The sequence below is a fragment of the Anabrus simplex genome, chromosome 1, assembly GCF_040414725.1.
Source record: "Anabrus simplex isolate iqAnaSimp1 chromosome 1, ASM4041472v1, whole genome shotgun sequence".
NCBI lineage: Eukaryota > Metazoa > Arthropoda > Insecta > Orthoptera > Tettigoniidae > Anabrus > Anabrus simplex.
Window position 1 is genome coordinate 1,406,985,565 of NC_090265.1, and position 14,319 is coordinate 1,406,999,883.

Sequence of the window (14,319 nt, forward strand, 5' to 3'; positions counted from 1 at the left end):
TAGAAATTACTAAAATGCTTCACCAGAAATGTTAACAAAAATTAACCATTCTATGTTACTGAGATTGAATCACACACAACAGAGAAAGATGTTCAAACCTTTCATTGTGTCATAATTTAAGTCCGACAAGATAGCTGACATTTTAAAAATAGTGAAATGTAATTATTGTATTTACCAAACTTCCCTAAGATGAAAGTTGCCACAATGGACAAAGCATAACGAAATAATGAAATTATAATTTTGGTTTACAATAATTTTGTTGATTAAATTATTCTCATAATGTCTTTAAACTACACGAGTAATAACTCGTAGCAATGAGTTTTCAGTAATGATGGCAGAAAAAATATGGTTAAAAGAAAGCATTACAGTAACCTAACTAGAAATGGGATAGGAGTACAACTGTCAATTCATGTTTCTTGTTCTTGTTATTTTTTTTTTTTGAAGAAAATATATTGTTATTATAATAAAAGAAAGATTGAACACAGGCAGATGAAAGAAGTTGGCGGCACGGATAGATATCATTAATTGAAGAAAACAAATCTATAAAAAGTAATACTGGTCCTCTACTGGGTCAGAATAGAGGAAGATAAAGTACATAACCCACAAAGTAAGAGTTAAATTTTCGGAAAGTTCATTAAATACAGCAAATTGAATATGTTATCTACGATTGCCCAAATTATTAATGTTACGGGGATACCCGTGGAGCAGAAAGAGGTTAAAGAAGGTGCGGGCTTGAATGGGTCTAACTACTTTAACTAATTTAAAACTTTAAGAAAGGTTATATTTCTTTAGAATTTCAAAAATCAACAAATAACAATATAACAGGTACAGTTAGCAATTTTGGAACAAGTCAAGGAAAATACAATATTAGTGAATTCGATAGGTTCTGGGCTTCAAGCCCCTCCCTTTATAATGCTTGAGCTCCCAGCTCAAATTTACAATTCAAAAAAGGACAACTTTAGTAAAGGGCAGAAATCCCCTAATTCAAAGAGCATTTGCTCTTAAATTTGCAATATTATCCTCCCAGAAGCACACTTTACAATTACAAAATTTGAGAAAGAGCTAACCGGTTCTCCGTTTCCTTTTAGCCTCCTCGAGGCAATATCAAAATTCGTACACTATCTGGCTTTCCATGGCCCAACTTACAATTTGAAACAGGGGTATCTTGTACCCAACCTACAGGGCCTTTGCCTGAAAAGAACAGGTTAAGTAAATGGCCCGAAACACAAACTGAATGGAGGCGTATACTTGCACTCCTAGATATGAACACTAAAACAACCTAAGGGGCTCTAGGTCGATGAAACAGGGGCTATTCCCAAACTACGGAGGTGACTCGTACAGAAATTACTTTACCATATTACAGAATGAAAAACAGTTATAAAAACGTAGTCACCTCAAACCAAGATGAAGGGGAGCTCGAGAGGGTAATTCACTCTCTATCCCCGATTTACAGTTAAAGACTTTATGAAGTTTTTACACTAGCCGGAAGACGTTACATTTTAGAAAAGCTGGTTACCTAACTAAAGAGTCGGACCTGTCCCTCGGGTTAAAGAGCGGATGGTAGCAAGAAAGAAAGAAGTTAAGTGGCCATTACCCTGTAGATATTCTGTTGACTGATTAAGAAGGCCTCCTGCTTTGACACACACACACTCAGTAAGATGACAATCAATTAGCCAAGAGACGTGAAAATCCGCAGTTTATAAACCCTCAGGGAAGGTTCGACATCATTCAAGATTAAACTAGCCACACCCTCTCGATTTTATTGGATAAATTCAAAAGTTACACTTAGAATCGAACAAGAAGCCTGTAATAGTTTGAAAATTAAATACAGAAATTAGGGATTGGCTAGATTCAAAACTGGCAGAAAGAAACAGGAAATATTGCCAACCCAAAAATAAATGAACATCATTCAGTTACAAAAACCTAGAAATACAAAACTTCTTTAAATTATAAGTTATTTCCCTTTGCACCAGGGTTCATGATCATATTTTTTTAGTGGTGTCATCTGTGGAAAAATGTCCAAACTTCTTGATGAATGGCAAACAAAACAAGGATAAATTCACTCAGTTTAGGCAACTGCACAATAACAAAATTATATCATATTTCTGTGGTGAAATCTTCTGTGTAAAGTTCTAAGTTGGTGTAGTTTCAGTTTCACTGTTTTACCAATAGAGGAGTTCATTTAGGCGCTGAATTTGAATGCGCGGCTTTGGGGTGTACCTCCCTGTACAATTAATATTGTTTTTCTAAGTTTCAAGAAACAGATTTATGAACTTCTCTAATGGATACTTGCATGTGACCAAACAACATAAGGAAGATCATGGAAGAGTAAAACGGATAGAGTTTTAAGGCCATGGATATGTAATCCTCATCTGATGTCATAAAAGGACTCCATCCTATGTCGGATGAGTGGAATCTGTAATACTTTTCTTTTGTTTATATTGTTGTAATGTAGTTTCCTTATGCTAGCTTAGATGATTTAAAATGATGTACATCAACACCTCCTAGGTAATAAGGCCTCACAACAGCGGGAGACGTCACGCTAAGGAGGCGACCCAATGCAAGGAAGTGCGGAGAATTGTCAAACAAAAGTATTACTTTAATTTTTTGCCTATCGAACAATTTATTTACCAAGAAATAACGGTTACATTTTATAGGGCATTGAATTATATTGTCGTTATTACTTATTATTATTTGAGTTACTCTGTCGTTAAAAATAAACAGCACACGGTTTTATATCACGACAGTATTTTACAATGTTAACTTTATGCCGAATTGCTAACAAACACAATAGAAATTCTTAAGTGTATTTCAGCTTAAAGATTGGTAATGTTGTCTACATATTATTAGAAAATGTATACTGTAATAAAACCCCTTTAGAATAAACTTTTGAGGTCATGTCCTCTTCAGTGATTGCATATGCTATGCAGTGTGGTTGTTTTGATGCGTCCATGTACAGAAAATTATTTGCGTTTCTTTCGTCACAGTGCACCAAACATCAGGTAACATCAACATGTTTATTTTAATTTTAAGTTGTATAACATTGTGGACTGAAATTTTGTCTGTGTGCGAAGCATGGCTGTTGAAACTATCTTAAATTGCTCCGTTTATTGTTTCTCTCTCTAATCTACTTTTTTGCCTGGCTTTTGCCAGAATTTGACGATGAACATAAGGGGTAATTGGGAGAAATACAGGACACTGCATTATCTAACAGTCGTGGTCTTGGAAGAGGAGCAGTTATAGTTCTTCTTGTCCTTGAATCAGTACAATTTACTTCCTATAAAATATCACCGACTTTGGAATGTCTGTGGCGTACCTATAAAATAATATACCACAGTGAGCCAGTTTCATGCATTTGCAGAGTAAATAGGCCTACATAGCAACAGCTGTTGCATGTGGTTTAATGCGTATAATACGTTTAATAATAATAATAATAATAATAATAATAATAATAATAATAATAATAATAATAATAATAATAATACTAATAATAATAATAATAATAATAATAATAATAATAATAATAATAATAATAATAATAATTCTTTCGTTCGTTCTTTCTTTCTTTCTTCCTTCCTTTCTTCCTTTTTTCTTTCTTGCGAACCGGCCAAACTTAGGACCACGCAATAACCACTTCTTGTCCTTGAATCAGTACAATTTACTTCCTATAAAATATCACTGACTTTGAAATGTCTGTGGCGTACCTTATCATCCTTTCTTCCTTCCTCTTTCTCTACAGTGCCTTCATTCTTTCAGAATGTTGCACTCTTCTCTCTTCAGTTCATCTTCTCTCTCTGCGCTCTTTCTTTTCTTCCACAACAACTTGTATGTTGGAAAGTCTTTTCCTGAATTGGTCTCTATCATGGCATTCTTCATCTGCAATTCCTAACCTCCTGAGTTCTTCCTTCATCTGCTTGGTATATCCCCCCCTGGCAAGTAGTATGTTTTATTAAAAATTTGTTTATTTCACCTTGCTGGATCCATTCTGACTATGTGTCCATAGAATCGCAGCCGTCTTTTTCTTATTGTTGTTTCAAGGTCTTCTGTTCTTCCGTATATCTCCTTATTTGATCGTAATCTGTAATTTCCCTCTACCACCCTTGACTCGTAAATCCTTCTTAATATTCTCCTTTCAATCTTTAGTAGTTTTTCCAGGTTCGTTAGTGTTACTTGCTTGCTAGTTGCTAGTGTAGATTCTTTTTGTTGTAAATGTCTTTGGTGGTAGTGTTTAGCCTTTCCAACTTAAGTCTCCTATTTTCCATGGCCTCTTTATCCGTCCCGTTGCTGCTGATAATCTCTCCCAGGTATTTAAACTGCTTTGTGACCTTCACTTCCCATATTTCGTCTTCATTGTTCCTTTCACATAATTCCTGTCCGTGCTCATCATCTCTGTTTTTGTGAAGGAGATTTTTAAATCTGTTTTCTCGGCTATCTCCTGTAGTTCATTTATCTGTGTTATTGCTTCCTGTTCTGTCTCAGTGAAGAGTGTCAAATCTACAGCAAAGGCCAAACACTTGGGTTTGACGTGTTTATTTTTACTACCTATTATAGCACCTGAGTCATTATGTTTCCATAGTGTTTTCATGACCTTGTCTAGAACCACGTTGAACAGTGTTGGTGATTAGCTGTCACCCTGTCTCAGACCTGTTTTTATCTGGAAGGGTTTGCCGATCTCTCCTCGAAATTTCACTTTGGATGTGGTGTTTGTTAGTGTTAACCTAAGTAAGTTGAGTGTTTTTTGATCGATGCCATATTATCTCAAAATGTCCATCAATGTGTCTCTATCTATTGAATCGTATGTTTTTTGAAAGTCAACTAAAGATATGCAGATGTTCTTTGGTCGCGCATTGTAATATTTGATTATCATTTTTAGACTCAAGATTTGATCCTGGTAAGAGCGCCCTCTTCTGAAGCCACCCTGATACTCTCCCAACTTGTGGTCAATTTGCGGTGTCAGTCTGTTCAATAGGAGTTTAGAAAAAATTATTTTACGTAACAGATAAAAGTGATATTCCTCGGTAGTTGTTGACGTCTGTTTTCGGACTCTTTTTATGTAGCGGGTGTATTAATGCCAATAGCCAGTCTTCTGGTATTTTTTCATCTCTCCAAATATTCCGAAACAGTTCTGTCGCTTCAGTGGTAAAGGCGTCATTGGCTATCTTCCACAGTCCTGCTATTACTCCATCTTCACCAGATGCTTTGTTGTTCTTTAAGGAGTTTGTTACTTCTCGTACTTCTTCTTCGTCTGGTGGTTTGGAATCTCGGTTCTGGATTGTGTCCTTCTCAATCTCCAATAATTCCCGTAGCGATTCACAGTTAAGGAGGTCTTCAAAGTTCTTTGCAAGGATCTCACAGTTATCTTTATTGTTCAGGGCAAAAGTTCCATCTGTTTTCTTGAAATGCAGGCTCCGTGAATAATAATAATAATAATAATAATAATAATAATAATAATAATAATAATAATAATAATAATAATAATAATAATAATAATAATAATAATAATAATAATAATAATAATAATAATAACTGATTTATTTCACACGAATGTGTATAAACAAGTTCTCTCGAAAAGTCAACACAAAATTATGTTATGGATTCAACTCGTACTTTCCATGTAAATATATGATCTTTCACAAATTGATCGCACCTTTTACATCTACAGTCCGTACTTGGCTCGTGAAAGTTCACCATTTGACACAAACGATGGTGGAAACCATGAACCGCAAGTCTTATCAAAACGTGCCTCACCTCATCTCCCCCTTTAGGTTAATCACTGCATCGCATACGTAAAAACTTTCCCACATATTATCCATTTTGTACTGATGCTCATGTAGAAGTTATTTATATGCTGGAGTTGCTGGAAGTAGTAGGTTCAACAGCAACTCTTTTATGAAAAGTAGTTTGCTATACAGATTATATAATAGTTACTCACCACTGAGTAATTGGCAACTCGGTAGACTTGTCGTGGAATCGCACGTAAACATCTTTGCTGCATAAACTCTTATTTCGGAAATTTAAATACATGCACTTTGTTATCAACGTCGTAATTCTCCTTACAATTTCGTGCACAAAACTTCAGTACCATTTTACATAATGGTATTAACAGTTGGCACCATTAAACGAATTAAAACACTTCTAATTACACCGTCACATGGCAAAAATCATTGCTTTCTTATTACTAAGAAACATCAAGCTTGCCCCCCGGTGCTGACGACACGGTACATTTCCGGAACGGTTGTGAGGCCTTATATCTAGGAGGTGTTGCGTACATCCAACTTGAGAAAAGATATTAGCGAGTATTTATAATGTGATAGATCATTTCTTGAAATCATGACCGAATTTGATATTCGGTACATTGATGTTTGACCTTATGAGGTTAGTTATCATTTTACTAAAATAGTTTATAGTAATATGTAATTGTTCAGTGACGTTTAGTAAACAATGTTGTCAGGCAATATTAGTATTAAAGTCATCTAATTGAATTTATAAAGGAGTATTTGGCAGAATGTTAGTGTCTTCAGAATGTCCATTGTACTGTATTTCTAAGTTAATAGTGGGAGTAAACGTGATCTTTAATTAGTTTAGGATTGTAACGATGACCTCAGTAGGATTATTAGGTGGATGATCAAAGGTTATAGAAGGAATAGGAATATCGTGAAATTACATGTTAGGTGCCTTCATAATGATTTAATGAGATCACTTATTGTGATAATAATGAGAGAAATGAACACTGTCTTCGTAATGAATTAGGTGATTAGATAAATTTAAGAAGATTGTTATTTAGTATATTGTAATCATGGTGAGAATTGCGAAAATAATATTCTACCCTAACCTTAAGATTTAGGGCATTCTTACGTTATCATGTATGAATTCATTGGCGATTATATATTAACGGAAGTGTCTTCTACATCAGAACGGGGATTAAGACATCGGTAATAAAAACGGACGGGTAGACATATTACAGTATATGTTTATATTAAATTTAGTCATATGCGGAATTCTGATCGTGATGTTACGAGAGAGTAATGAATATTAAATCAGCATCCTTGTTGACAATATTGGACCCAAATTTGGATATTTAATGACGCAGATTTTATTTATTTGATAGTTTAGTTAGACTTCATTTTATTCGAGCTATGAACTGATTGTTTGAAGTAGTGAGTTATGTTAGATATGGTAGAAAATTGTTGTTGTTGCTGGTTCAATATATTCATGTTGTAAATGTGATTTCATTATTTTTGTTGTTGTTGCTTTCTAAGTTCATAATTTTATAATACGTGGATATTCACTAATCTCTTTCCTCAAGTAATGGAGACCGATTTAGTTTTTTTTAATTTACATTAAATTAATACAATTATTCATGTTTTTACATATTTTTAGTATAATGATGAATGATACAAACAAAAGAGATTCCAGTTACCTGAAATAGGTTGACGTCACCGAATTGAGATCATATTACTTTATGAAGTCTTCAATTGAATGTTAATGTTTTATGTTATTAGGCATTGATTATTTATTTCGGTATTTCGGATATTGATTATTTAATAACTTATCGCGACACTTTCATGGCACCAAATCAGAAAATGTTAGCGATCAAAATGATTAAATCGTAATCTGAGAATGATTTATGCATCCCAACAAGAGTTAGTTTTCTTTCGCCAACAAACGGCAGCTATTATTCGGTGAACCTACTTGAGATTGAATGTTAATCAATAATTTAACTTCGAAATTTATGCTTAATCATTAAAAAGATTTCTTTCCCATGTATATGCACTTGTTAGTATTTTAATTTCAGTAATTAGAATTAAATTAATCCCTAGTAAGAGTTCAAAACCAGTTCGAAATTAAGAGGCATATCCGACAATCGACATAAAACATCATAATCCTGAGATGATTTTTTTTTCTAGGGACTTTACGTCGCACCGATACAAATAGGTCTTATGGAGATGATGGGATGGGAAAGGCCTAGAAGTTGGAAGGAAGCGGCCGTGGCCTTAATTAAGGTACATCCCCAGCATTTGCCTGGTGTGAAAATGGGAAAACCGAGCTCGATAGCTGCAGTCGCTTAAGTGCGGCCAGTATCCAGTATTCGGGAGATAGTAGGTTCGAACCCCACTGTCGCAGCCCTGAAAATGGTTTTCCGTGGTTTCCCATTTTCAGACCAGGCAAATGCTGGAGCTGTACCTTAATTAAGGCCACGGCCGCTTCCTTCCCACTCCCAGCCCTTCCCTGTCCCATCGTCGCCATAAGACCTATCTGTGTCGGTGCGACGTAAAGCATCTAGCAGCGAAAATGGGAAACCACGGAAAACCATCTTCAGGGCTGCCGACAGTGCGATTCGAACCCACGATCTCCCGGATGCCAGCCCATAGCCGCGCGCCTCTACGCGCACGGCCAACTCGCGCGGTGAGATGAATTTCTTTGCGACTTACCTTCTGGAGTAGCGTGGGAAGGGAATGCAAGTAGTTAGGATATGAATGCGATGGGGTACAATTTCTTACTTTATTGTTTACTTTACTTGTATTTCTTTTCTTTTGGTAAGAGTTTTTATTTCGTTTATTTATTTAACAGTATACATTCGAAAGCATTTTATTCCTTGTCTATTCAGTTTGTGATTCCCAGTGTCTACTGGACTAGCCTTTGTTGTTCTACAGTGTTTACAATTTATTTCAGCGTGTGTCGCAGCCGCAGTCCCTGAGTTGGATGCCATCATTTCTCTGGTGGGGGCGGTGTTCTTATCCACCTTGGGTCTTCTTTGCCCTGCCGTCATTGAAACAGTGACTTTCTGGGACGAGTTGGGGCCTGGGCGCTGGAAACTGTGGAAGAACGTGATCGTTGTTGTTCTAGCATTGGTCGTCCTTGTGTCTGGCGCTTACTCCAGTATAGCGAGGATCGTCGAAACATACTCGATGCAACAATGACGTTCACATCACCCTGAGAATTAGAGAGAAGAGGGAAACGGAATCCTAACGTAAAAGAAAGACATCATACTAGCTGCTGTACCCGTCTTTGACGGGTTAGTTTGGTACAATTGCAGCGGTGCTGTCATCTTCTAACGGAGATGAGTGGCAGTAGTAGAGACAGAACACGCCTCATTTAACAGTTAGTCAGTGTTTTGTTATCGTTAATTACTTAGGAGGCTCTGGAACGAAAATGCGTGATGTCATGGAGAACTATTAGAGTTATAAAGAGATAACCTTTCTTGTAGAAAACTTAATTTTAAGTACATATGTTGGCCGTTGTTTCGTGATAGGAATGACTATTTGCCAATTGCTTTGGTTTAAAGCGGACGAAAACACATCTACATAATAATGACCATCACTTAGAAACGGATAAACATTGAAACATTAAAATAGACCTAAGTTGTAACTTAATCTGAGATATATTCATACCAAATTTTCGTTTTGGCGTGATTGAATGAGAAATAAATATGCACCATTAATTTTAAGCTATTCTTTATTTCTTAATCCCTTTAACCTCCGGGGTTCCCTTCTCCCTCGGACTCAGCGAGGGATCCCACCTTTACCGCCTCAAGGACAGTGTCCAGGACGTGAGACTTTGGGTCGGGGATACAACTGGGAAGGATGATCAGTACCTCGCCCAGGCGGCCTCATCTGCTATGCTGAACAGGGGCCTTGAGGGATGATGGGAAAATCGAAAGGGTTAGACAAGGAAGAGAGAAGGAAGCGGCTGTAGCCTTAAGTTAGGTAGCATCCCGGCATTTGCCTGGAAACTACGGAAAACCACTTCGAGGATGGCTGAGGTGGGAATGGAACCCCACCTCTACTCAGTTGACCTTCCGAGGATGAGTGGACCCCGTTCCAGCCCTCCAGGAATCGAACCCAGGCCTCCGGGCGTGGCAGCTAACCACTACACCACAGAGTCACTTAAAGGTATTACGTGATATTTTACAAATAATTTCGCTAATAATGTATTTTCAGGTCAGTACACTGAAAAAGAACTTAGTTGTTCACGTGATAGAACCTATGGGAAGGAATGTGCAAATTTTTATGAAAGTCCACACAGCGGTTTTGATGTGATGTTTCATAAGATAGCCAGACAAATGTCATTTCATTTATATATATCATATTTAAATGAGTCTCACCTGCATGGCAAAACGCAGGTTGACTGGGGTGATGATAAGGAGGATACTAAGCCAAGAAGTATGGCCCACTTAACAACTACTGCTGTTTGTTAATACAGTTTATCAAAGTTGGTTGTGGCCGTACGAAGTTCAGTGTGAGTGATTAAGCTTCTATTCGCTCCAAAGGTCCAAACCAAAAAACATGTTACAACATATTATAAAAAGCGTCAGTTGGGTATTATTATTATTATTATTATTATTATTATTATATTAGTAGTAGTGGTGGTAGTAGTAGTAGTAGTAGTAGTAGGACAATGCATGTTATAAAACAATGGGTGCTGCATCAGCAATTGCCCACGATTCTGGCGGGAAATTTGAGTTTTATCTGAGTCAGCAACTTTTTGGTGCGGTCATTCAGCCCTAGTCAATGACGTCAGACTAATGACGTCCTTATGATGTCAAACCTCAGGCTTAACCTCACATAGTAAGGTTATGACTTCATAATGACGTCTTATCCTAAGTCGTAACCACGGACACTAACCTAACCTCATTGGGTTAGGTCGGGGACCGAGGTTTTTTTTTTTTTCAGTGGGTGGAGAGTGTCCTCTCCTCCCTCCCTGGGGCCACCTTCCAGCTCCTACCCAAAAAAGGGGGATGGGTGAGTGAAAGATTGCTATCTCTCTCTGTCTCTCTCTCTCCCTAGAGGTTCACCACATTGGTGGTCCTCTGCCAAAAATATTGCCCGGCGAAGAAGCCAGGCACGGGCACCTTACTTGCGAGAGAGTGGTAAAGAATTCGCGGCGGTGGCGGAGAAGTTTCCATCCCCCTCCCGGCGGGCCCCCTAGAGAGTTACACTCTCTCTCGGGCCGGGAGAAGTGAAGAGAATAGTGTGGTGTTGTAGATGAGAAAGATGGGTAATAAGAGATTAATTTTGATGGAGGAGAAATTATAGGGGCCTCTTGGCGATGGTGTTAGGAATAATAGGGGATTTGTGAGGGAGATGTGATGGAGGGAGGATGCGTAGAAAATGAGTGGGGTTATACGAGAGTGCCAGGGTGCAGTTGATTGGGAAGGAGTGTGGGAGCGATCTGTCTTAACGAAGTGGTGAAGAGTCTGAGAAGGGCAGCTTGCAAATGCGGTGAGAAGAAGGCAGAAATGGAGAGAGGAGGTGGGCGAACGGAATATCTAGACTGAAGACGAGGGGCTGGCCGGGTGTGACGTCGTGTGGGTCTAGGAGATGTTCGAGGAGGGGAGCGTAAGGTTTCAACTCGATGTCAATGCCTGAAGAGACATACTCCGTTGATGAGAAGATGGCGGACGTCTGCTTCTGTAGGTGAAGTCGAACCAAGAATGTGAGTCCAGTGGGGTTCTTAATACAAAACGCTCCGCGTGCCGGGGTGCGTGCAGCGTGGAGTTCTCGTAGTATGGCAGATACAGAGATGGAAGCGTCGATACCTCGGATGAGGCAGCTATACATGCCTGGGTGAAACGGAGTTGGCGCTGGTGTTGATGGTAGAGTTGCGTCGGCAGTCGTAACTGCATCTTGAAGCGACTGACGTTGAAGATGACTGTGTGTCGAAGGTAGAAATGCATCGGCAGTCGTAACTGGTGGGTTGGCAAGTTCGTCGTGAAGCGGTTGAAGATGACTGGGGCGGTCCGGTTGCGTTAGGAGAAAGGAGGACATGATCAGAGAAGGATGAGAAGACGTAGACGAGGTAAGAGAAAAAAAGAACAGATGCGGACGGAGGTTGTGGTGGTGATCATTTTGGCAGGAAAAGAAAAGATCGTACATGGGGAGGCCAATTGCCAGTGTGGAGTCAGCCTATATGCTTGCTTGAAGTCGGCGGGAGCTGTAGTTAAAGATGATTAGCTACCCGGCCGAGCATAAATATATATATATTTGCTACTTGCTTTTACGTCGCACCGACACAGAAAGGTCTTATGGCGACGATGGAACAGGAAAGGCCTAGGAATGGGAAGAAAACGGCCGTGGCCTTAATTAAGGTACAGCCCCAGCATTTGCCTGGTGTGGAAATGGGAAACCACGGAAAACCATCTTCAGGGCTGCCAACAGTGGGTTTCGAACCCACTATCTCCCGGATGCGAGCTCACAGCTGCGCGCTCCTCACCGCATGGCCAACTCGCCCGGTCGAGCAAAAATAACAGGAGAAGTTGCAGAGATTGGAGATGTCCAATAAGAGCAAGGTCGATGAAAGACCAAGAAGAATTCCCAAGGGTTACTGTTTGGACACCCCCGAGGGGTGCCAAGTGTGGTATCAGTACCGGTGCGCTATTGCGCTCCTCGCCTGGTCTGTTCAGAAAAATAAGTATAAGAACAATAAGTTTAATATGGTGATAATAATAATAATAATAATAATAAATAGTCCTCAACAGAAAGAAGTTCAGAACTCGAGTAGATGACCACAAATTTCATGAAGAGCAGCGGAAGAACAGGCCCAAATTTGTAATATCTGAGGAGCAGAGAAAAATAAGGAGTGAACGAATGAAGACGTTCTGGGAAGTGAAAAGAAGAAGACTGGCCAGAAAGCATTAATTTTCATGCAGTCCACAGTTGGCCAAGTTCGGAAGCAAGAAGAATAATAAATAGTAGGAGCGATGTCTGTAACGTGTTATACCGTAATATGAAAATTGGTCCGAGTTAACCTTCGCGTGCGTTTGACCATGGCTAGGTGTTAAATAATATTTGTAAATTGTTTTGTGCCAGCGACAAGGGCAAGGTACGGATGGTCACCCATCCAAACCTTAACCACGCCCGGTGTTGCTTTACTATAACCGGGCCATGTCGCTGAATTGTTTACTAGAATATGATTATATTCATGTGTATCGGTTGTTAGTGACAATTTAAATTTAGAAATAACAGCATTTGTAATTGCAGCTTTTGTGAAATTCCCGTCTCGGCTTCCGAATTGTTTCCAGTCCTTCGTTGAAGGTGGTGGTAATTTCTGGTTTGTGAGGTTGTACTTATTTTCGTTGAAGGTTTTGGCTGTATTACGATGTAGGTTTACTGTTGATACGTCGGACCATATCTTAGGAAGTGAGAGTTCTCATGGTTCTTAGTCTGGACTTGGTGGGGTTGGTTCTGAGGGGATGGATATTGGATGCATTGGTCTGAGTTGTGTCAAGAGTAGGTTCAATAATAATTGAAGTGGGGTGTTTGTGTCTGAGGTTGGTGGGGAGGATGGGATAGTGACTGTCGTGGGTTTAGATGCGGACGGGCTGGAAGTGGAAGACTGAGTAGTGGGGGTGGTGCTGGATTAGCGTGTAAGTGGCCTGACTGTTTGTAATGTGCCTTAATTGCTTCTTTGATAAAGGGGCAGCCAGAAAACGAAGCGGCATGGCTGCCATGGCAGTTGGCGCACCTCTCCTGGTCCCGCGGACCTTGCAATCTGCGTGGCGGTGGGAGCCGCCACATCTATTACAGCGGGCGCTGTCAGAGCAAGAAGCTGCTGTGTGATTTAATTTTAAGCGATTAAAGCACTGTGTGATGAGGGGTGTGCGTGTGAGTGTCTGGGTTCGATTCTGAGGTAGTGTTTTGTGTGTTCGTGGCCCCGGAGCAGGTTTTTGAAGCCTGTTCCCCGCCTGTGTGTGGGTGTCAGTGTGGGTTGGCGGTGGGTTGGTCTGGGACTGGGTGGATTGCGTGGGTGGTGGTGATAGTGGTGGGGTCGGTGGGGGTGATAGAGAGGTGGTTTGGACTTCAGATGTGATGGTAGGTGGTACCGGGTTGTTGTTTTTTTTTGCTAGGGTCTTTACGTCGCACCGACACAGATAGGTCTTATGGCGACGATGGGATAGGAAAGGCCTAGGAGTTGGAAGGAAGCGACCGTGGCCTTAATTAAGGTACAGCCCCAGCATTTGCCTGGTGTGAAAATGGGAAACCACGGAAAACCATCTTCAGGGCTGCCGATAGTGGGATTCGAACCTACTATCTCCCGGATGCAAGCTCACAGCCGCGCGCCTCTACGCGCACGGCCAACTCGCCCGGTCCGGGTTGGTTTGGGAGCTGGCGTGATTTGTTTCTGGGAAGATTTCGGTAGTGAAATTTGGAGTTGATTGATAGCGGACTGGGTTAATCATAATAGGTGTGGGTAAGCCGGCGGCTTGGATGGTTTCTAGGATGGTTGGTACTAACAACGTAAGAAAAGCAGATATAAGTACTCAACCGCACCATATCATTTTATGGTACGTTTGCCTTTTCTGATGTCTTCACGTTCTTA

General features: G+C 39.9%; 1 protein-coding gene across 1 annotated transcript in view; it reads left to right on the forward strand.

Annotated features, from left to right (window-relative positions):
* The window catches only part of LOC136879048 (proton-coupled amino acid transporter-like protein CG1139), a 170,343-nt gene extending 160,912 nt beyond the window's left edge, over nucleotides 1-9,431 (forward strand). Inside the window, exon 10 of the mRNA XM_067152786.2 lies at nucleotides 8,674-9,431. Within this exon, the coding sequence (XP_067008887.2) occupies nucleotides 8,674-8,921 (248 nt within the window). The 3' untranslated portion in view covers nucleotides 8,922-9,431. The remainder of the gene's footprint in view (nucleotides 1-8,673) is intronic.
* Nucleotides 9,432-14,319: the final 4,888 nt, after the last annotated feature.